The 23,584-nt window shown below is 36.0% G+C and overlaps 2 protein-coding genes across 6 annotated transcripts in view; both read left to right on the forward strand.

The window, feature by feature from the left end:
* LOC6618276 (cytosolic 10-formyltetrahydrofolate dehydrogenase) overlaps positions 1-3,425 on the forward strand; it is a 34,478-nt gene extending 31,053 nt beyond the window's left edge. For both annotated transcript variants that reach the window (XM_032713915.1, XM_002042513.2), the window contains 2 exons: positions 17-2,122; positions 2,594-3,425. In XM_032713915.1, the coding sequence (XP_032569806.1) occupies positions 17-2,122; positions 2,594-3,223 (2,736 nt within the window). In that variant the 3' untranslated portion in view covers positions 3,224-3,425. The remainder of the gene's footprint in view (positions 1-16; positions 2,123-2,593) is intronic.
* Positions 3,426-8,996: 5,571 nt separating this feature from the next.
* Positions 8,997-21,328, forward strand: LOC6618277 (sodium/potassium-transporting ATPase subunit beta-2). 4 transcript variants are annotated; one of them, XM_032718419.1, is made up of 9 exons: positions 8,997-9,162; positions 10,691-11,106; positions 12,976-13,116; positions 13,772-13,891; positions 16,918-16,923; positions 17,134-17,300; positions 17,370-17,480; positions 17,553-17,718; positions 18,467-21,328. In XM_032718419.1, exons 2-9 carry the CDS (start codon positions 10,980-10,982, stop codon positions 18,568-18,570), a joined length of 942 nt encoding a protein of 313 aa, XP_032574310.1. In that variant the 5' UTR covers positions 8,997-9,162; positions 10,691-10,979; the 3' UTR covers positions 18,571-21,328. The 4 variants fall into 4 exon arrangements, with proteins under 4 accessions (XP_032574310.1, XP_032574320.1, XP_002042550.1 ...); XM_032718429.1 differs by having other exon boundaries at positions 10,737-11,106; XM_032718424.1 differs by lacking the exon at positions 8,997-9,162 and adding an exon at positions 9,199-9,278.
* The last annotated feature ends 2,256 nt before the right edge of the window (positions 21,329-23,584 follow it).

Raw genomic sequence — 23,584 nt, forward strand, 5'->3', positions numbered from 1 at the left:
TCAATGCGCTTTTCAGCTAAAAATGAGAATCGCAATTATAGGACAGAGCAATTTTGCTGCTGATGTTCTGGAGCTTCTGTTGGATCGCCCAAATATCCAAATTGTAGGAGTCTTCACTATTCCAGATAGAGGCAGTCGAGAGGACATTTTGGCCACTACTGCTATCATCCACAATATACCTGTTTTCAAGTTCGCATGCTGGCGTCGCAAGGGCGTGGCACTACCTGAGGTCTTGGAACAATACAAGTCCGTGGGGGCTACCCTGAATGTGTTGCCCTTCTGTTCTCAATTCATTCCCATGGAGGTGATTGACGGGGCGCTATTGGGCAGCATTTGTTACCACCCGTCTATTCTCCCACGTCACCGCGGAGCTAGTGCTATATCGTGGACACTGATCGAAGGGGACGAGGTGGCCGGCTTCAGCATCTTTTGGGCAGATGACGGTCTTGACACAGGACCCCTGCTGCTAACCCGACAAACAAACCTGGAACCCACGGACACGCTGGACACTATATACAAGCGCTTTTTGTACCCCGAAGGTGTAAAGGCGATGGGTGTCGCCGTGGACATGGTCGCTAGTGGTGTGGCACCCAAGATAATCCAGACGGAAGTGGGGGCAACCTACGACCCGGCTATGTTTAAAACAGAAAATCAGGTTATCAATCTTCAGGCTACAGCAGAAAAAATTTGGAACTTTGTTCGTGGTCTGGACTCAGTTCCTGGAGCCATAGCAACGGTTCTACATGAGAATGGCACAGAGGAGCAAATTCGACTATTTGGTGCTCATTTGTACTCTGCTGGCCCCGTGTCAAAAGGAAAATTTCTACGTCTAAGGGGCCTAACAAAGACCGCCTGGATACACAGCGGTGGTCTTCTTATAGAGGGAACCGACGGTGCCTTTGTCAACATTCGCCGCATTAAGCGTGGCACAAAGGTAATAAATGCCAGCGAGTGGTTTAAGCAAGCTGAGGACCAGTCTATTACTGACTTCAGCGAGGACGAATTGGTGAAGCGATCGTTGGTGGCCGGAATTTGGAAGGCAATACTTAAGGAAGATGTCGACTCATCGACTGATTTCTTTGCATCCGGAGCTGGTTCAATGGACGTGGTACGCTTAGTCGAGGAAGTTAAAGAAACCTTTGACGTGCCGCTGCAGAACGAGCAAGTTTTCATGGCGCCTGTGTTTGAGGAATTTTTTAGCCTGCTGGTTAGGTTCCTTCGACAGGGAAGTGCCTATTCCGATGACCAGCAGCTCAACTTTCAGGCATTCACGCTGAAAGCCAACAAAAGAGAGATTCGAGTGCCCACACAACTTTTTATAAACGGAGAGTTTGTTGACGCCGATTCTCAACGCACTTTGGAAATTGTTAACCCCACTAATGAGGAAGTGCTTTGTAGAGTGGCATGCGCCTCGGCCACCGACGTGGACAAGGCAGTGCAAGCAGCCCATTCTGCCTTTTATGGATCTTGGAGGCAGATAACACCCAGACAACGAGGCCAGTTGATGCTCAATTTGGCTGATCTGATGGAACGCAATAAGGAGGAGCTGGCCACAATTGAGTCAGTTGATTCGGGAGCGGTTTACACTCTAGCCCTTAAAACCCACGTTGGAATGTCCATCGAAGCGTGGCGCTACTTTGCCGGATGGTGCGACAAGATCCAGGGCAACACAATCCCTGTTAACCCTGCGAGACCCAACAACGTACTGACCTTCACCCGTAAGGAGCCAATTGGTGTGTGCGGTTTAATAACGCCTTGGAACTACCCTCTGATGATGCTTTCATGGAAAATGGCCGCCTGCATTGCCGCCGGGAATACCTGTCTCATTAAGCCTGCTCAGACCTGCCCCCTGACCGCTCTAAAGTTTGCAGAGCTAACTGTCCGAGCCGGATTCCCCCCCGGCGTGATCAATGTCCTGCCTGGAAAAGGTTCAGATGCGGGCCAGGCAGTTGCAGATCATGAGCTGGTCCGCAAACTGGGGTTTACCGGGTCCACACCCATTGGCAAGCACATTATGAAGTCATGCGCAGACTCCAACCTTAAAAAGTGCTCCCTGGAGCTGGGCGGTAAGAGCCCGCTTATTATCTTTGCAGATTGTGATATGGACAAAGCCGTCAGACACGTAAGTGAGAATATGTTGTAGTGATAAAACAAAAATACCAAAGGTGGAAGATATATAAATAATCTTTGCATTTATGCTTTAGATTTAAATAAGATTGGGAACAATGTTGTTGATGCGGTCAATTCCGTTGCCTAAAAATATATAATGTATTAGTACGATATCATAAAGATAATTCTATAAAATTTATCTTTTGTTTCTGCATCTTTATTAATGAAAGTACTGTTAAAAACAACAAATTAAAATCAAAAATGTTATTTTTTAAGTTAAATACTTATACCTGTTACGAGTTAGTTAAATAGGTATAATATTTTCATTGAAAACAGACGTTTCCGTCCGTATACGGGGCATTCCCTTATTTATAAATGGGTTAACAGTATCTTACTTTGCTTACCAGTACAAATTGATGTACCAAACAGTCTAACAATACAATGCATACGTAACAGTAACAGTAACTTCCTCTTTTTCATTTAGGGCATGTCCTCGGTATTTTTTAATAAAGGAGAAAACTGCATCGCCGCGGGACGGCTTTTCGTGGAGGATCGGATACACGATGAATTTATCCGACGCGTTCTTAAGGATCTGCGCACCATGACCATCGGGGACCCGCTTGACCGCTCGACGGCCCACGGGCCTCAGAACCACAAGGCGCACTTTGACAAACTTCTGGAGTTTTGTAGACGTGGGGTAGACGAGGGCGCGAAGCTGGTGTACGGGGGATGTCGAGTCCCACACCTTAAGGGATATTTCTTTACTCCCACAGTGTTCACGAACGTTACGGACGATATGTTCATTGCCCAAGAGGAGTCCTTTGGACCGATTATGATAATATCCAAGTTCAACGGCAGCGATGTAGATTCCTTGATGCAGCGGGCTAATCGCACGGAGTATGGCTTGGCCAGTGGCGTTTTCACAAAGGATATTGGCAAAGCGCTTAACTTTGCTGATCGCATTGAGGCCGGCACTGTGTTCGTCAATTTATACAATAAGACTGATGTGGCAGCTCCATTTGGTGGCTTTAAGCAGAGCGGTTATGGCAAGGACTTGGGGCAGGAGGCGCTCAACGAGTACCTTAAGACCAAGTGTGTCACAGTTGAATATTAGAAGGCGGCAGTCACGGGAGCACTATGAGTGTAATGGTTGAAGCTCCAACTGCTATTGTAAGTCCAAAATGAGTGGATCACCGTTAAAAGACCGACCTTTTCAAAATGAAATCGTTTTAAGTTTGTCGTACTGTATTAAATCTTTGTTTCACCACCTGGAACAACATATGTTTTTAAACAGCTGAAAAAATTCTAAAACTTGATCGACGGTTTTTTAAATAAAGCTAGTTTAGCGGGAAAGTTACAAACTTAGATAGTGAGAAGCAAATTACAAATTCTTGCAGGAAATCTTTAGAAATGGGAAAGGTTTATCTTATAAAATATGCCAAAAAAGGTTTGGTCACGTTGACAAACCGCCATAAACCGCCCAACCCTGCCACGCCCACGAATATGTTTTGTGTTTTAAATCCGTTACTCTTAAAATAAAATGTTATTCTAAATTCGATAAAAATTAGAAAGGAAGCGTTCTCGACAATATAAAGTATATGTATTCTTGATCAGGATCAATAGCCGAGTCGATCTGAGCCTGTCCGTCTACATGTCTGTCCGTATGAACGTCGAGATCTCAGGAAAGCCCAGAACTGCCATGCTCACACTTTTGAAATTTGTTTTGATATTTTTTTATATTAGCCTTGTTCATTTTTATAGATTTTACAAGAAAACTATATAGTCCACAATCGCCCATAGCTCCCACGCCTATACTTCTAAAACATTTTTTGATATTTTTTCGATTTGCAAAAAAAAAAATTCCCACGCTAAGTCTAACGGCCTAAAACCGCTCAAAACTGCCACGCCCACATTTAAAAAAAATGTTTGTACATTTTTTTTACATTTTTATTAGCCTTGAATTTTTTTTTATCAATTTGACAAAAAACTATGCCCACATTGTTTGATATTTTTTCATCATTCATCATCACCTCTATCGATTTGACAAAAAACTTTTTGTCACGTCCATTTTAACGCCTTAAGCCGCCGAACCGGTCACGCCCACACTTTGGAACCATTTTTAATTTGTTTAATTTTTTCATTTATTCCCCAATATCTATCGATATCCCAAGAAAATTGTGAAATTTCGCGTTCATTCCCACTAGCTAATTAAGGTGTATCTGATAGTCGACTATAGCATTCTCTCTTGTTAGTTTTGTAAATTCCTATAGATTTGGAAAAAAACCTTTTGCCATGCCCACAAATTGTCCATTTCTTCTCATTACTTTCCCCGATATCTAACGATATTTTAAAATAAAAAAAATATTAAAAATTATTATTATTCCATCTTATTTCATTCTTGTATTTGTCTTTTAAATTTCTATCGGTTTACCAAAAAAAGTTCTGGTACGCCTACAGTTATAACAAATTTCTTCTAAAAACCTCCAATAATCGCAACGTCTACACTTTGGAAATTTAATTTTTAATTTAATTTTGTTAATTTTCAACAAGAATGTTGAATGCTTAAGCTGAGTAACGGGTATCTGATATTCGAGGAACTTGTTAATTCATTTTTTTTAATTCATTTAACAGATTTTAATACAAATTTAGTTTAATTTAATGTATTTTTTAAGGGGTATGTACGAAATAGTTGTCATTGTGAAGATTCGGTAAAGTTGTGCATTTTCGATTGGAAACACCTCCGGAACTCAATACAGGAAATCCATACCGTTAACCGTGAATAGCTTTTTAAATTACCTTTATCCATTTCCCCTCTGAACTACATACAGAGTAACACACAGAGGAACCATCAAAAGACCGGTGTGTTCGAACCTTGTTCTATCAATATCACTTTAGCGGAGTACTTATACAAATGAATCCTAAACGTATTTGAGCGTTAGGCAGTTGGTTCATTTTTCTTCAACATCTTAATTTTTAAAGTGGAGATATGGGTGGCGTCTTCTTTTTAAAAATGTATTTCAATGATTGTAGTTTACAGTCAAATTATGATTTACCAAAGACACTTTGGATTTACTATTTAATGGTACTTCCATTAGCTCAGTATCGCGTATGTTATAGTAGCAGCATTTGACTATAGCGTTTTTTTTTTATGCTTAATGAGATAAAAAATTTTATCAGTTTCGGCGGCCTTAGGATGCTAGAATGGGCATGGCAAAATGTTTTTAGGCAAATCCATAAAAATTTACAAGACTAATAAAATCATGAAAAAATATAGAGAAAGGGTTAAAAAATGTGGGCGGTGTTAGGGGGTTAAAGTGGGCGTGGAAATTATTTTACAAGACTAATAAAAATGTGAAGAAATAACATTTATCAAAAGTGCGGGCGTGACAGTTTTGGGCGGATTGTGGGAGTGACAACATGGGCCAACAAATTTGCGCTGCGTCTTTGTCTGTAGAATCTGTATGCTAAATTTTATCTTCTAGCTTTTATGGTTCCTGAGATCTCCACGTTCATACGGACAGACGGGACAATGACAATGACTTTTCGGACCTCTCCGAACTTGTTTTACGTGGCGTGTTCCACATTGAAGGGATTACAACCACGACACCCTGAACACCCACAAGTGGTGCATGTATCAACATGGTGCATGAGTCTGGATACGCCAGACAAGCGTCCCGGACTGGAAGCTATAGCGACCACCCCGGTAGCAATTCGAGTACTTGTTTGCCAGGCAAGTACTCCCCCTTGCTGAGGAGCGAGATCTACCTAAAATCTCTACTGATCTCTGGGTCACAGCACCCGAGTTTTGCGCAACCAGCACCGTAACTCAAACGTCGAACACGAAGGCTCTACCCGCGATATGGGTACCAACCACAGCCACCACGATACTCCCACCAGGGGGCGGACAGACGGGACAGTCGGACATGTCCAGATCGACTCGGCTATTGATCAGGATCAAGAATATATGTATTACATTGTATAGTCGGAAACGCTTCCTTCTGCCTGTTCATGCTTTTCATCGAATCTAGGGTATTACTTTACGAGTACCGGGTATAAAAAATGTAAATATCGATAGAAATTTATAAGACTACTAAAATACAAGAGAGAACGCTATAGTCGAGTTTCCTATATCTATCGATATCCCAGAAAAATTATGAAATTTCGCGTTCGCATTCACACCAGCTGAGAAACGGGTATCTGATAGTCGGGTAACTCGAAAATAGCATTCTCTCTTGTTTTGGGGTAAATCAGTTGTTTTGCCAATTTCTGTCGATATGCCGAAATCATATCATATTGTTCCACTCTGACCCATAAAAACAGCCAATCCTTTACCGCCCTCACCTTAGAACATTAAAATCAATTTTTTCGCCAATTTCTGCCGATATTCCTGTTATTCTCGGTCCCACTTGGACTAGCTGAGTAACGGGTCAATTTTGGGCGTCACCAAAAAAATGCAGACATAGTGCAAAACTAATGTATGGCCGTTACGCATCTTGTTATTGTAGTGTCTTTGGTTTAACCCTTATTAAGATGGTGGGTTAAGTTAATTGCATAAAATTTAAAAATACCAGACATAGATTTCAAACGAACTTTAAGTTTTCTCCATGTCAAGCAGAAAACAGAAAAATCAATACCTCGCATATTACCGAAAAAATCGAGAGCTTCTTCTTCAATCCGTTCTCTTTCGTTTACTGCGCAAGACCACCCCGGATTCGAAGTGCTTTGAAATTCCTCGCTGGAATTAAAAGCTTGTCGCCTTCGACTACGGCGTACGCCTCTGAGATCTTCCTGACCGAATAAACTTAGTTCTGCCTTTAGAGTTACAGTGCGGCGATGTAACTATTTAATTATACCCGCTACTCGTAGAGTAGTATGGTATGCCTTTCGTAAAGAAGAATGTAACTGGTAGAAAGAAACGTTTCCGACCCTTACAGGTATATTCTTGATCTATCCGTGGATCTACTAGTGATCCTAAGCAAGAATATGTTTATATTTTGTATTAAAATGACAATTAGAAAACCATTTTACGATTAGTGGTGATCTATATTTAAAGTATTTGTCTTTTATTTATACAACGACAAATTTAAATATTGCCTATTAAAAGATAATAATTTTATTCAAAAAATCATCGTTGGAGCACTTATCGTCATCAACATTATTTTTCAAATGATTAAAACAAAAATATAAATTTTTTACTGGGTTTTACTGTTTATATTTAAAGATAACAATGTGTTCTTATAAAAGTTCACCTGTTATGTGCGTCCTAATATTATCTGCCACAATTTTCAACGTATTTATGCAGATTAACGATAACATTACGATTTTTCCGTACGCAGTGTTAAGACCTTCACATATTGGGATCAACAATATTTCTATCGATTTGCCAAAACCGCCCAAAACGGCCACGCCCACACTTTTAAAAAATGTTTTCATATTTCTGCCACGCCCACTCTAACGTCCTAAAGCCGCCTAGCCGGTCACGCCCACACTTTTGAACAATTCTTAAATTTTTCCTCATTTAATTCCCCAATACCTATTGATACCCCAGAAAAATTATGAAATGTCGCGGCAGCCTTCACACTAGCTGAGTAAAGGGTGGGCGTGGCAGCATGCTTATTCTCAAACTTCTAGCTTTTATAGTTTCTAAGATCTCGACGTTCATACGGACGGACAGACAGACGGAAAGGGCCTGATCGATTCGCCTATTAATCCTGATCAAGAATGTACCATATATACTTTATATAATCGGAAACGCTTCATACATACTTTTCAACGAATCTTTTATACCCTTTAACTCTACGAGTAACGGGTATTAACATTTGTAGCAAACAGACCATCATAAATACCACAAATACATGGCATCATGTAAATATCAAGGATAACCATGCGTTTTAAGCCACGCGAAGCGTTCTGGCTGTAGAATTGCTAGAATGTGGTGAATGGGACCAAATCCAAAACAATTATGAGGTTGACTTGCAAAATCATCTGTTTATCCCTTTCGGAAAGCCATGGCAACGAAGTGCAGACAGCCTCAACAATTCAGACAACTCAGATTAACCGATTGAAACACTAGCGTTCTGGTTCGCATTGTGATTTAATTCTTACGCTTTATTCAATGGATTATGAAAGTGGGCAAAGAGAAAGTTGTCGACTTTTAATGAGATGCAGGCAGACTGCTCGCAATCTTTTACTGGAAAATAAGCCACTTCGGAGGAGCTCTGGGTGACAAGAACTCTATTTGCTTGAATGCCAGGATGGCCCCCTACGAGTGAGATGCAATTTTCAATTTGCATCTTTTCCCTTTCCACACTCAGGCTGTGACTACATTGGACCTTCGATATTCAATGAAAAGAAAGTACGCAATCTGCGAAAAACTAAAGGATATATATATGTTTATTTGTGTTGCCTTGTAACATCAGACATTCGCCTGGAATTGGCCACCGACTTCAGAACCGACACCTTTCTCTCTTAGCGGCTTATGTATGTCCCTTAGAGGTGAACGTACCCAGAACATTAGCGACAAAGTTGCTAATGCAGCCATTTTCTGTCTTTAGCAACGCATTACATATTAATTCAGATGTGGATTAAGCAGATTTATAGCCTTTACGTAGGCAAGGTTTTGCAGCTATGGGACTAACTCGAAGCTGGTCGGCTGACATATAGAGGTCGCAAACAAAGATACATATGTATCTGTTCCAGCGGCAAGTCGCATAGCCCTCAGCTGAGCGGAAAGCTATGTGCGCGAGGAGAGCTTAGGCTCCCCGCCCCCACACGCAGCTGGCGCCACAAACCCCCTTAGAACGACGAAGCTGCCCGGAGTCGAATACGAGTGCGAGCCGAACCATTGGCGATAGGCCTGGTGCAAGCTGCGGCGACGATGGCACTATCATTGGCGTTTTAACTGTGGACGGTTGCTACTCGCACTCGCTGGCGGATTAACGGCATAAATATTTACATAGATATATCTATTTCACATACATATAAACAGTTATATCTGGAGCTACTATGTACTAGTAGAGGGGAAGCGTTTGAAGACGAAAAAACTTTCATTCTGTATGTGTGTCATTTAAACATAAGTCTTACATATTCCTACAAAGTGCTGGTTACATAAAAGACCACAAACAAACAATTAACAAATTCAATCATCGATGTGTTCGGCAGTGTTTAAAGTAAACTAAGCATCAAATCCGAAACGAATTAAGAATTAAAATATTGCTTTAAATTAATATATACCTCGTTGTTGCGAAACCAAATTTTCACTGATTACGTCGACGTCGGCAATGAGGACATATATCAGCTAAAATATCCTTGTAAAAGTTATATACATACTGAAATTCGATTTTTCCTTATCTGGCTGTACCGACAAAAGAGAATACAAATAAGTAACATGAAGTAGGAAGTGTGCGTGTGCTAGTGTGAAGTATAAGGAAACTTATATTTCATAAGCATTTGCAGTGGAAATGAATAGAATGTGTAATAGAGCGATTGAATGTGGTATAGCTTATGCCGATTGACATTTAATTAGGGAAGTATTTCTTAAACAGAATGGAGTTTCTATTGATTTTTTTTATTTGGAATGGAGATCCGAGTGCCGAACGAAATAGATGTGTGTATTTCCAACACACCCTTTGTGATTCGGAGGAAGGAAGCTGATGTTGCCTACATTTCTGCGCTTTGCCCTTTTTCATTCAAAGCCAATAGCAGCCAAATTGTAGAATCAGAAATAGGAGCAAAAGCTGGCTAACGCAGGGCCGAGTCCAGTGGGGCGCGTTGCGCAATAAGCACCACAGAAAGGCAGCAACGGCAGCGGCGTCACTGCCTGCAGAAAAAGAGTAAGTCAAGCCATGCGAGCTTGAGTGTCGGGACTTCCAATGATAAAAAGAGAGAGCAGAAGCAGGGCGACATTTCAACATAATTAAGATGATTATGCCTGTCGCGTTCCACCAGCTGTCCCAGCCACATCCCATTGTCCGCTGCTGTTTGCTAAAACGGTGTTGCTGCCTCCGGGCGTTACTTGAACAGGAAGCGAATTAGCTGCGGTTTCTGGATCGGATTTGCGCAGGGGCCAATGCTAATGGAAACACACACCCGGCCATAGCAAAACGCACCGAATATGCTATTAAGCTGGCGCCCAGCTGTCGTGGAATGGATTTCTTCCACAGCCTCTACTCAAACAGGGAACACATAAATTTGCGAGCTTAGATTCCAGTTGCGTTCTCTTTAGTGCTTTTCGGCTCCCTTAAATTCTCTGCGCATGCTTATGGATGCTTAGATTGACTTCCCAATGCTTTTTTCCACACTTAAGATTACATAACAGTTGTCAGATAGTGTGGTTAAAATCAGCACAGGTAACTTAAATTTATTTAATGCTAGTTGGCCTTTATTCTTTCAACAAATAATTTTCTAAAAATTTACAAAGTACCACAAAGTATTCGATATACAGAAAGTTCTCTCTAAAACACAGAATATAGGAAATACATTTATATCAGGTATCCTTGTTCCAAAATCGCGTCGTTAATAATCATAGCGCCATTAACAATCTAAATATTATAAATTTTTTTATTTAAATAATATTTTTCAGTAACGATTCACATTAAATGCAAATCCCCACAAAATTATTGTTACAGACGTTTAAAAGTATATAGAAAAAATCTGCACAAGAACAGTTGATAAAGGAAACTTAAAATAACAACTTAAAACAAAAATAAACTTAAAATAATTAAATAAATTATATTAAAATATATATATATTCAATAAGCGCTATAAACTTAAAAGTAAACCTTCAGACGCAAGGTAGAACACTAAACCAATAGTTTAAAAGGAAATCGTTTGAAAGACAATACGCCCATCAACACACCAAAAAAATTACAATGGCAGATAAAAAAATTGGTGAATACTATGCACCACCTGTGAAAATGGGCAAATGGGAGGGTTTCAAAAAATTCCTATGGAACAGTGAAACTAGCCAATGCCTTGGACGCACCGGATCCAGTTGGGGTAGGTATATTATTAAATCGCGTACATTTAAATTAATATTATACATACATATATTAAAAACTATTAAAACAATTTATCAATAAAATCGATTTGTGGTCTATGTCACCGTACACTCGGATTGAGAATGTGTATATTTTGTAGGATGTATATTGTTTTTCTACTTTTTATCGATTTAGCATAGATGTATGGGTATCGGGCATATAAATACAGATATTTTACCAAATTATATTACTAGCAAAAATCAATTATTAATCAAATGGTTCAAGCTATTGAGTTTCGGAAATTGAAGTAGCTAATAAAACAAATTCTAGACCCATTGAATCAATTTCTATAACTGTACTAGCTTTATAATAGGACATGTAAGAAACGTCTGAATGCGTTGCGACTGGGGGTAACCTGCTTACTGGCAAACGGGAGTATGTCACTACAGTTAAATTTAAGGTAAACCCCTATTCTCTATTTGTAATGCAAACAATGGCTGTGTTGTCCTAATTCTTACAAGGGTAAGTTAGATTGTGGGCATGGCTAATTGTTTTATTTATTACGGTTGTATTCATTTATATTAAGATATACGTACATATGTACGTATATATATTATGATATTAACTCATTAAATAATTTAAGATTAAATAATTTAAATTTTGCAGTCAAACGAAGTACGTATACATTTTTAAATGAAAACAAATTTTTTAACAAGGTATCTAAATCTCGGTCCATTTATCAATTGCCACAATTATCATAAAGGCAATTTAAAAAATAGATTCATCAGGGACTCAATTATTGAAATCAACTTGCGGCGCAGCAAACCGGGCTACAAGTAAAGCAATTAAATGAATATCGTTTCAATTTACAGTGATACTCGAAAGTTAGCTAACAACATGCTAAATAAAACGATGCGATTTTTAACGAAAACTTAATAATTCAACTAAAAACTATAACCTTTACACCAGTGACACCGCAATTAGCTTGCGAATCATAAAAGATTTGCATGAATTTCCAGTCCGAAAGAGTCGAGTCCCCCGACTATCAAATACCCGTTACTCAGCTAGTGGAAGTGCCAGCGCAAAATTTCATAATTTTTCTGGGATATCGATAGATATTGGAAGCTCGATTGGAACGCTGGATTGCATTCTCTCTTGTATTTTAGTAGTCTTGTACATTTTTTATAACCGATACTCGTAAATTAATACCCAGGATTCGTTAAAAGGAATGAACAGGCAGAAGGAAGCGTTTCCGACTATATAAAGAATATATACTCTTGATCCTGATCAATAGCCGAGTTGATATATGATATGTTTATGATATATTTATATCGTGATTCAGCAACCCTATTTCACACTAGCTGAGTAACGGGTATCTGATTGTCGGGGATAATAATCAAGATTATAAATACCTCCTTTTTATTTCGCCTACTGGGATCGTAACATATATTTGGACTTCATCAGCGTCTAAATGAACTTTACTAGGCAAATCATTAACATATTTATATTAGAAAACATAAAGGAAATAACATTGAAACCATGGGAATTCCTGGAATAAGCCTGCTAAATGTTGATAATTACATACTAGGGACCACCACTGTGTGTTACACACCTTTAATCATTTTATTTAGGATTTTCTAATACTGGCAATATTTTATTTATAAGCAGATTCTTACATGCATATTTCCTTTCCATTTTCATTGATAGAAAATTGGTCTCACTTGTTGGTATCTCGTTCGCCCTCTCTAATGTTCACTGACTATTTAACGGGTATCTGATAGTCGTGAAACTCTGCTATAGCGAACTCTCTTGTTATTAATGAAGCTAAGAATTATACCTATGAGTAATTAATAACCGTTGACTCTTTTCGTGTTTCACATTTTTCCAGCGAAAATTCTTCTATTTTACATAATATTTTATGCGGCGTTAACTGGTTTTTTTGCTGCAATTTTCACTGTATTTTATCAAACATTGGACAATGAAAAGCCAAAATGGATGCTTGACAATGGCTTGATAGGGTCTAACCCAGGTAAGTAACGAAATATCATACTACCTTTAAATGTCCACAATCTTATTAAAAATATTAGACTGTGTTTGGGAATACAGTTAAGAAAAAATTACGTAAATTGAACACACAAATTTAATACTTACTCAATTTTTACATGTTATTTAGAAGAAGAGTTCTGGATTCTAGATTCTTTTTCATTGTAATGTTCTCTGTACTAAGTGTTCCGCACATTGGAACAATACTCCAGACAGAAATATATATTATAATTGTCTATATAAAAGAATATTTCTTATCAGACAGTACACCAAAGTTCTGAGTCAAAGAGTAAGAAATCAGATGAATCAATAAAATTCATTACTTTACATTTCATTAACATTATGAAAAGAAAAACTAAGCGCAGTTTATATGCTTTGAAATTTCAGGATGTCGACCACATCCTTTTTATTTAAATAGCAAAAGCAAATTTACTGATTATTTATGCGTATTTTCGGGAATGAAACACAAGTCTCTTTGGCCGGAACTCTAACAAAGACAACTACGAACGTAACCAGAAAGATGACTGTTTCAAAAATGAATATACAAGTATCGTGCTTTAAAGAGAAAATAGTTATAATAATTAATTTTTATCTCCATTTTATTTTAACTCCAAAGCTAAAATTTGTTTCGTTTACATCAGGTCTAGGCTTTCGACCAATGCCACCGGAAGCGAATGTTGAGAGCACATTAGTTTGGTACGAGTCATCAAAGAAGGATAACTATAAGTACTGGGTGGACGAGACTTCACGTTTTCTGAAATGTAAGTAGTACAATGAATACAGCAGTCTCAAACATACTTATAATGGAAAAGTTATATCAATTTACTTTATATTGGCGTTTGGTCTTTAATAAGTTGCGTTCCTAATTGTTTTTCTACAACTTTTTTTGTGCTTCTATCCGTTTTCGGATAAATTAAATATATATGTGTATTCTTGGTAAGGAACACCGTCTGTCTGTCGATCTATCTATACGTATGATCGGCAACATCTTTCACTTATAATACCCTATCAGACAATAAATCAGACAATTACATTCTACTTAACTATATACACTATGTAATTTTCTGAGCAGAAGCCACCGCACTATGGGGAATTTTACATTTTTTTTTATTATTTCTTAGTCTTATACATACATTTAGAATTATTTTGGCAAGGTGAATGGTGGTAATTGCTGAATGTTCTTTTTCCTTTATGAGCCCATGCTTTTGTCGACGGGACCAGAAATGTAGTCGACCTACACCATGTATTAGATTGTCCACAATCGGTACTAACTTAAGGTTCTTAAAATTTTTGTGGCGCAAAAAATCTTTCGGAGTCGCATTGCAAATGGCGCAAGCCTGGAATGAGTTCGTATTTGTAAGGGCGTTAAGCACTTTTCCGTCAATAACAGTCAAGTACAAATTAAACATAACGTAAAGGGTTTTATTATTATTGAGGATTGCTATGCATTATATTAAATTTTTGAAAAAGTTTGATTGCTGATTTTTCATTGCCATTGCCTCCTCTTGCTATTCGTGCTACTGTATGATTTATGAGATATTGTAGGCTTACTATCGCTACGGCAACATTTTTTTTTCGGCCACTGCCTTATAGTTGGGATAAATTGCAGCCTTTCTGTTCTTTGCGTCCTCATGAATCGCACAGAACTGGTACTTTGTAGGTCCTTGATCCAAAATTAAGGCCAGAGCCTCTTTATGTTATACGGGTTTGATTATACACTTCCTAATAATCTTCGCTTCAGCTTCTGCAACCAGATCGTTGAGCTCATTCTTACGTGCGAGCCATACTCAACGCTTGAAACAATAATCCAGGGTTACGTTTCTGGAGTCTTAAGAAGTCGTTTGCTTGCTTTCTGTGCCGAAATTTCATAATTTTTCTCAATGAGAACAAATTTAAAAATTGTTCAAAAGTGTGGGCGTGACCTGCTTGGCGGCTTTAGGGCGTTAGAGTGGGCGTGGCAAAATGTTTTTGGCAAATCGATAGAAATTTACAAGACTAATAAAATTATGAAAATATATCCAATATTTTTTCAAAAATGTGGGCGTGGCAGTTTTGGCTGTTTGGGTGAACAAACTTGCGCTGCTATGTTTCTAAAATTTGTATGCTGAATCTAAACCTTATAGCTTTTATAGTTCCTGGAATCTCGCGTTCATACGGACAGACGGACATGGACAGATCGACTCGTCTATTGATCCTGATCAAGAATATATATACTTCGTATGGTCAGAAACGCTTTCTGCTACCTGTTACATATTTTTCATCGAATCTAGTATACCCTGTTACTCTACGAGTAACTTGTATAAAAATGCTGTCGTCGATATTTCCACAAATATTTGAATTTCCATATTATTACCCCATATGTTCTAAATAGGGAATTCATCACTCTTCAGGTTGGACTAACACACTTACTTAACAAATTTCAACAATTTTTTGAAACTTTAAGGTTGAAATTTTGTTTTGAAAGTTGCTAAATAAACAAATTGTTAAGTTTAAACGCACAAGTTAAGCAACTTATTAGTAAAAACACATTGTACACACCTGAATTTTAAGGGCCTTGTGGTTGAAAAGATAACTATTTTCGTAAGCACTAAAAAACGGAACGTGCTTTATGTTTGCAACAACTGACTTTAAAGCTGTTAATATTTAACATTGGACTGGTAACCTACATTTGCGGTACATAACATAAACCTTTGGTCAATTCTTAATTAGTTAAGAAACTAATTTTTAAAGTTTGCAAGATTTTTAAAAACACATTTATGCCAAAACAACGGATCAACTTCCCTATAGTGCACCGCCACGTCCGTCTTTTCGTTCCGTCCAGTTTAGTCAATTTTAAACCTATCTGCGTGAAACTTCCCCAAAAGTCTTGCTTATATCAGGTATTACTAAATACCACAAAACAAATTCAAAATATAAAAGTGGCAAAAAATGTACCTTCGTTGTTTTTAGTCGTTTGATAAACACTAGTTTTTGAACAATATACAATTCATTTTTTAATTTAAACTAAAGCGGTCGACTATAGAATATATATAAATAGATCCCATGAGAACCTCCGGAATATAAATTTAATAAAGGACAGATACACACACTAGGATTTATACCTAGTATTCGTGAAGTTACATGGTATACTAGATTACTTAAATAGTATGTAACAGAACAGGTAGATGGAAGTTGACATTAAGAAAACTAAACAGCAGCAAAACTGAGAATAGCTGTTCAGGTACTTTAAAGTCAAACGACAAACGACAAATCTGGGCAGTTGTACGACATTTTGTAAATTGGGGTGCGATTCGAGTACTTTAAAACTAAAACAGTGTCTTAAATAAGCCAAGACATTTTTAGAACTATTAAAAATAATAAAAAGCACCATCAAATAAATATTTTTGTCACTTCCATTGTCTCAAAAGCTAAAGCTACAAAGCTAAAAACATAATATTTAAAGGTGATTCGAATAACATTCGCAAATACGATTAATTCTTACATATAAAATAATATTTTTTGGGAAAATTATTCTGTTATGGCTACAAATTGTATATGTTTTTATATTCTCAACATTGCTCAATCTCGTATAGGACCTTTGTACTAAATATTTTTGAACGAATTGTCTTCAGGGTCAGAAATGAATCAATCATTTCCTTGTCATATAAATTAATTATAATTGACATACACTTCGTATATTATAAAATTATGGCATGCTTTCTCAGGCGTGGGCTTCTCATATTGCATATTAATTTTAATGATATATTTTTTTTTGTCATTTTTATCTGTGATAACCGACAATAATAAGATCACAGTAAGTTATACACAGCTCGAACAAATAGCAAAAAGAAATCTTTATCGCTATTTTATAGTCTTGCAAAGCTTATTAGTGAATAAACAAAAGGCGTAAAGTAAATAAATAATGTTTACTTATGTAAAGTTAATAAAAAATATTAACCTGTGGACAAAACAATATAAAGTAATACGATCTTAAGGCTTTACCCTTCTTAAACTCTGTTCGCAGCGTACCAAGATCTTGAGAAGCAGAATCAAGTGAACTGTAGCTTTGAACATCCACCACAAGACGACAAAGTCTGCGGCATTGACTTCTCCAGCTTCTCGCCATGTACAGCTGACAACAACTTTGGCTACCACGTTGCCCGGCCATGTATTTTCCTTAAGTTGAATAAGGTAAAAGACTTCATCTATTAGGCAAAATCAAATCATTTCCTGAACATAAAAGTTACATTCGATTTCTAGATTTACAATTGGATACCAGAAATTTACAACGATTCTAAGACCTTGCCAGATCATATGCCAGAGGAACTAAAACAGCACATCAAGGAAAAGCAAAGTCTTAGGCCCAATGAAGTAAGCTTAGAAACAATATTTTAACAATAATTGAATTTAAATAAAAAATGGTTTTTTATATACTTCTTCCAGACAAATGTAGTTTGGGTCTCGTGCGAGGGAGAAAATCCCGCTGATGTCGAGAACATAAAAGCACGTGACTACTATCCCCGCATGGGGTTTCCTCGTTACTATTTTCCGTTTAAAAACATTCAGGGATATATACCGCCCATTGTTGCTGTTCAATTTACCGTTGAAAGTAAGTAAAAATTGTATATGTATTACATGGGTAATTAATAATTATTCTAGAAAAACGATGCAATGTTGTTTTTATTGGTAGAAGTTTTTTACAAATACAAATGTATAATGTTTGTATAAAAAGGTAGGAAATAAATTATTTAATTAATTAACAAACTGTATTCTATAGTCAGATGGAGTTTTTATCGCGTAATTTTCATTTTTGGGCTTACATATTTTTAGCTGCCATTGACCAAGTTATTCAGCCGTGATCAGCCGTACCATCAACAGTTTTAGAACCATTTCATAACCGTGTTAATATAGTACTAGAACTTTGCAAATCATATTTATTAGAATAACTACTCTTGTCAATCTTGTCATGTCCGTTTACTTAACTGTCCGTACAAACGAAGAGAACACAGTAAATATAACATTCTATATTTACTACTATAGTTACCGACACAAAAAGTCACGCCCACACTTTTGATACCCATTTCTATAGATATGGAAAATGGAAAATTTGTTTAAGCTTATGTTGCAATTTATCACAACTGGCTGAGTAACGGAAGTCTCACAGTTTAGGAAGTCGTCTATAATTATTTTTAAAAAATGATTGCACTTTTAAATTGTATTATTAACATGTTTTATTTCTATGGGTTCATTGGGAAAGACTATAGCAAACTTTGTTGTTACTTATAATATTTAAGTGATATTTTTAACCATACATTTGCAATGTGGTAAACCCTTACTATGGTAACTCTTTATTTTAGCCGGCGTTTTGATCAATATTGAATGTAAAGCTTGGGCCCGCAACATTAATCACGACCGTTCAGACAGAAGAGGATCCGTTCACTTCGAGTTGATGGTTGATTAAGAGAGTCGTTACGAAGATGTCATTGGTGAGAAGAGACCGGCCGTATTATAAAGTGGTCATCGAAAAATATATGAGAAAATAAAATAAAATAAATGAATGGAATCTAGAAAAAACTGGCAACAAAACCCACACAGAATAGATACAAGAAAAATGTAGTAGCGCAGAAACGACAGGTTATTGCAAAAAAAAAAAAACAAAACAAAAAAATTAACGTGCGAAATACAGCAGCAACCAAAGAGAAAACTAATAAAAAAAAAGCTACAAAAACCAATGAAAACCTTTAAGAGAAAATAAACCTTGCCCAATAAAGCAAAACAAAATGCTTAGAATATAGAACCCTACCCAACGCTAGATAAACACCGCCTCACGCATATTCACACAAAAACCTTAATTTTTAATCATAGCTTCTTTTTCACAGCAAATAGGCAGAAGCAAAGAAACAACAAGTACTACAAACAAGAGTACTAAAATTCTAACCTATATTGTACTTAAACAATTACCAAAGTTCAGTACCTTATCCCATCATCGCAAAATATAATGTAAAGGTTTTTTAAATATCATTTGGTTTATTCAATATAATGTTAACTTCGAAAAATTATAATTACATAATGCCTAATACTTTTTTGTGTTAATACTGCGTTCACAATGCAACGAGAACATAAATTGTAGTTTCTTGAAAAGAATTAAACCACAACTGGAATTAGAAAACTAAATCGAAAAAATCTTTATGAATTATTAAATAAAGGAAAACTGAAAGCAAATCAAGGCATATATCTACTGAAGCCTCTTTATTTATTCTTGAGATCACCGATGGATGAATCGCATTAAAATACATAAATTAAATTAATAAAACCGAAGAACACAGAATAAACTGCAGAGATAACTGAGTAAAATGTAAAAATATTACGGGTTGCAATAATAATGAACATATAAAATTTAAATATATAATGTATACTACACTACAGAAATAAATTCAAGTTGCTTTACCCAATTTACCCGTTTCCATCATATGTATGTTTTACAGCGAAATCCAGGGAAGTTAAGAATTTCTTAGTTCACCCGTTCGCATAGTTAAGTTTCTCACTGTATAACTGCAATATACAATATGTATATTATATTAAATTTTGTTATTTACTCACAGGCAACCCGTTGACCAGATTGTGAAAATAATAAGAGAAATTTGAGTCTCCTCTTTTCCATCCACTTAACAAGATAAATTTCTTTGATTCGTATAAGGTATTGAGCCATATAAATGATAGTCTATATAATAAGCGTAATTTCACAAAAAGAACTTAAACAGAAATATCTCAAGAGAAAATATTTCACTTAATTAAAAGAAATCGAAATTGAAAAATTGATGCCATGTCCATTTCTATTGCAAATTTGGTATGTGGACTTCATTATTTTTTGAAGTCGCATTTGACTTCATCAAATTTATTAAGTTTAACCAGTGTACGTTATTAAAATATAATCTTTAAAATACCATGTAAAATGGTTCGAAAATGTAATACGGAAATGGTTTTCTAAAATCTTTGTAGTGCATGTTTTCCTAAGACTAAGCTTAACAAATTATTAAATAAAAGTATTAAGTTAAGTAGTAAAACGAAATTACCAAAACTTTTAATTTTTAACCAAAAGTTATGGTTGGGAGATCATTTGAAATATATTTATCCTTCAGGTAACCGCGGGCAAAAATACCTTTAAATTGTGCTTGCTTATTCATTTATTTCTTTTACACACAAATTTAAACTTGAATATTTTTTTAATTTACAATTTTCCTGGTAAAGCGTCGTTGAATCTTAATAGATTATCTCGGGTAACATCAGAATTCATTATTTTTATTAATAAATATATTCTAAACATATAAACACATAAAAACAAACTAACAATTAAATATTTTTCCCAGCTGCTTATAAATTAAAAAAATTATGTTCATCAGTTGCTGATTGGAATGGTCTGCCAGCGGCTGCCAATAACTCGCTATGATTCGTTTTCGAATAAAATATTACTTTAAAGACTAAACTTTATTTAATAAAATTATATTTAACAAGTATATAAATAAACTGCCATTTTTAATGCATTAATAAAAACGTAGAAAAAACCATAAAAAATTGAACTTTTGTAAGTAAGCCGGCGACAAAAGTTTTTCAATGATTGTTTTAGAAATTTAAAAAAGTCACATATTTATAAATATGCCCAATGTTCAGATTTCGCTACCAAAAAGTTTTCTAAGGTCTCCCACAGAGAAGTCAAACACACTGGAGCGTGTGTATGAATCAACGATAATTGATCAAATTTTCGTTTTATAATAATTGGTATAAATTAACGAAAAAGTATGAAACAACTAGTGGCATTACCAAAATTAAATGAAATAGAAAAAAAGTGTATTTATATTAAACTATATAGCTCTAAGAAAGAATAACATTTACAAAATGTATGCAAATATATATATGTTATATGCAAAAAATTAAAAAATGTAAGTATGCATTCATTTATAATTCTTGGTTTACCACTAAAACCTTTTCAACCAAAAGCGCAGACCGCAGTACACGAACAGTATAAATTCAAAAACTACAATTTATCATTCGTAGAAATAACTTGTTTATGTTTTCTTTAAAAGTTATTAGACCTAAAGTAACATAAATCAATAATACGAATTTGATTTTCTAGTCAGGTGTAGGAATTTCAAAAATAAATCCCAAACTGCTCTTACGACATCTTCATTAAAAAGAGAAAATTATTAAATGGGAAACAAAACGACGAACGACACAGCTTTTTGTATTATTTAAAAATAATTATTATAGAAAATAATAAAAAAAAGCTAAAATATTAAATTAAACTTACATCAAGAAGTAAATAAAAACAACTAATAAAAGGTAATACAATGTGCTACACATTTCTTGAAAAAATCCCATTAAAAACGAAGTCAATGTACACGTTACAAAGAATAAATTGTTTGACACATTTTACTTAATTCAATAAAAATAATATGTTGATATGGAATTAAGCAATTCCAAAAAAAAACAAAAACAAAGAGAGAAAGTTTTTTCTTATAGCTTCATTTAGCTAAAAATATACTAACTTAGATAGTATAGCATTAGCTACGGGGCTTACAGCTATATTTATTTACAATGTTATTATATCTTAATTTAGTTAATATCTAATTTGCTAACTAATTGCTGGCTTGTTATGTACAATTGCCTGTTTTGTTTTTAGATTTTGTGGTATAATTGGGTTTATTTTGAGGAAAAGTATGAGTTTTTGTATGTTATCTGGATTGGGTTTGCTAAGAAGGTCTAGAGGGTTGGTGTTGTTAAACATATCTTGTTTGGCTTGTAGGAGGGATGGGCATGAGTTTAATATGTGGGTTATTGAAATATCACCTTGGCAAAACGGACAAGTGGGTATTGAATTGGGATTTAGGTAGTGTTGGTGGGTTATGTTTGTGTGTCCTAGTCGAAGTCGTATTATTTTTATTTGGGTGAGATTGTTTGAGGTAATCGCATGTCTGTGAGGTGTTCGTATTAATAGATTGGTACCATGGACTGCAGTTTTTTAGGTTTTCTTTCTTTTTTGTCGCAAGGTCGGCTTTAAGCTGTTTTTTTATATCTGTGGTATTTATGTTTGGGGTGAGGATAAGTGGCATGTTGCTTGCTGATTTTGCAGCTTTATCGGCTAGTTCATTTCCTTTTATTCCTGAATGGCCAGGAATCCACATTATTTTAATTTTAGGTGCGTGTTGCGTTATTAGCGATCGTATTCTGCTTGGGTAAATATAAATGTTATTATTTGTGTTTTGAATTGAATCTATTGCTGATAGGGAGTCGGAACAGATAATAAATTTGCCTCTTCGGTTTTTAGTAAGTTCTATTGCTTCTAGGATGGCGATTGTTTCGGAGGTGAGGACGGAGGTGGATGGAGGCAGTAAGCCGTATTTCAAGACGTCTGTCTCCGTCTCCGTTGAAGATCTCCGTTGAAGATGTTTGTTCTTTCTTGTGGATTCTGAGTGATGTGTCTATTAGATTGGGGAGGGTCCATGATGGCCTGTATTTATGGAGTTTTATTGGTTTGTAGGGTAGATTAAGTTCTAGGCTAAGCGTGATTGTTCGGTCTATTGTTGGTGTTTTTTTCATTTTAGTTTTGTTTATGCTTAACGAAAGCAAAGACACTAGAATAACAAGATGCGTAACGGCCATACATTCGATTGGCACTATGCAGCCACTTTTTTGGTGAAGGCCAAATTTGCTCTCGTTCCACTCGCTGACGCTGAGAGCGTAAGAAATCTAAAAATAGAATTTGCTTGCTTGTGTGAGTAAAAACAAGATACGAGAACGCGTATTAGTTATCCACCCCATGAACATAGCTCCCTTCCACAGTTTATAAACAAATTTCAATTCTCAATCTCGTCGGCATTTCCTTTGTCTTTGTTTTTGTCATTGCCTTTGCCAGCACTCAGCTACCCGCTAACATAAGCAACCCAAACTTAACGTAAACACAGCTTCCGCTTGGAGACCAAACCACGGCCGACTTATTGCGTATCAATCAAAAACTGCATCGATCAGCATAATTGAATTTCACAATGCAGTGGAAAATTTCCAGCATAAAGCTTTTATCGAAAGTTCGGTAATTTTCCGAAAGAAAAGCTTCTGGCCGAGGTTGATTGGATTAGGACTTAGAATTTTAAGATCAGTCAGTCGGAGTCGGAGTCTGAATCGGGACGAGATCGTCAACAGCTCGAAGCTAAAGATAAGCTACCAACAAAGTGTCTCGTAATAGTATAAGTGAAAAAGTTTATCACCAAATAAATGTTAAATAATAAAAAATAAAATTTATACTTTTTAAATAAATAAAGAGTAACAATTTTAATTGGCGCCCAATGTGGGGCGGCGTATTTAAAAGTTCTAAATAAATATTAACGATAATAAGTTAAACATAAAACGGAACTCGCGGCGCCAACAATCCATATTTTTAGTTGAAAAATTAAAACATCCACAACAATACAACGACACCTAAC

The sequence above is a fragment of the Drosophila sechellia genome, chromosome 2L, assembly GCF_004382195.2.
Source record: "Drosophila sechellia strain sech25 chromosome 2L, ASM438219v1, whole genome shotgun sequence".
Classification (NCBI taxonomy): Eukaryota; Metazoa; Arthropoda; class Insecta; order Diptera; family Drosophilidae; genus Drosophila; species Drosophila sechellia.

What these genes read in the sequence shown, in the direction of transcription:
- LOC6618277 (XM_032718419.1), top strand. Translation starts at nt 10,980, where the DNA reads ATGGCAGATAAAAAAATTGGTGAATACTATGCACCACCTGTGAAAATG. An exon ending in CTTGATAGGGTCTAACCCAG is followed by an intron (nt 13,117 to 13,771) that starts GTAAGTAACGAA and finishes CGTTTACATCAG; the next exon opens with GTCTAGGCTTTCGACCAATG. An exon ending in AAAGTCTTAGGCCCAATGAA is followed by an intron (nt 17,481 to 17,552) that starts GTAAGCTTAGAA and finishes TACTTCTTCCAG; the next exon opens with ACAAATGTAGTTTGGGTCTC.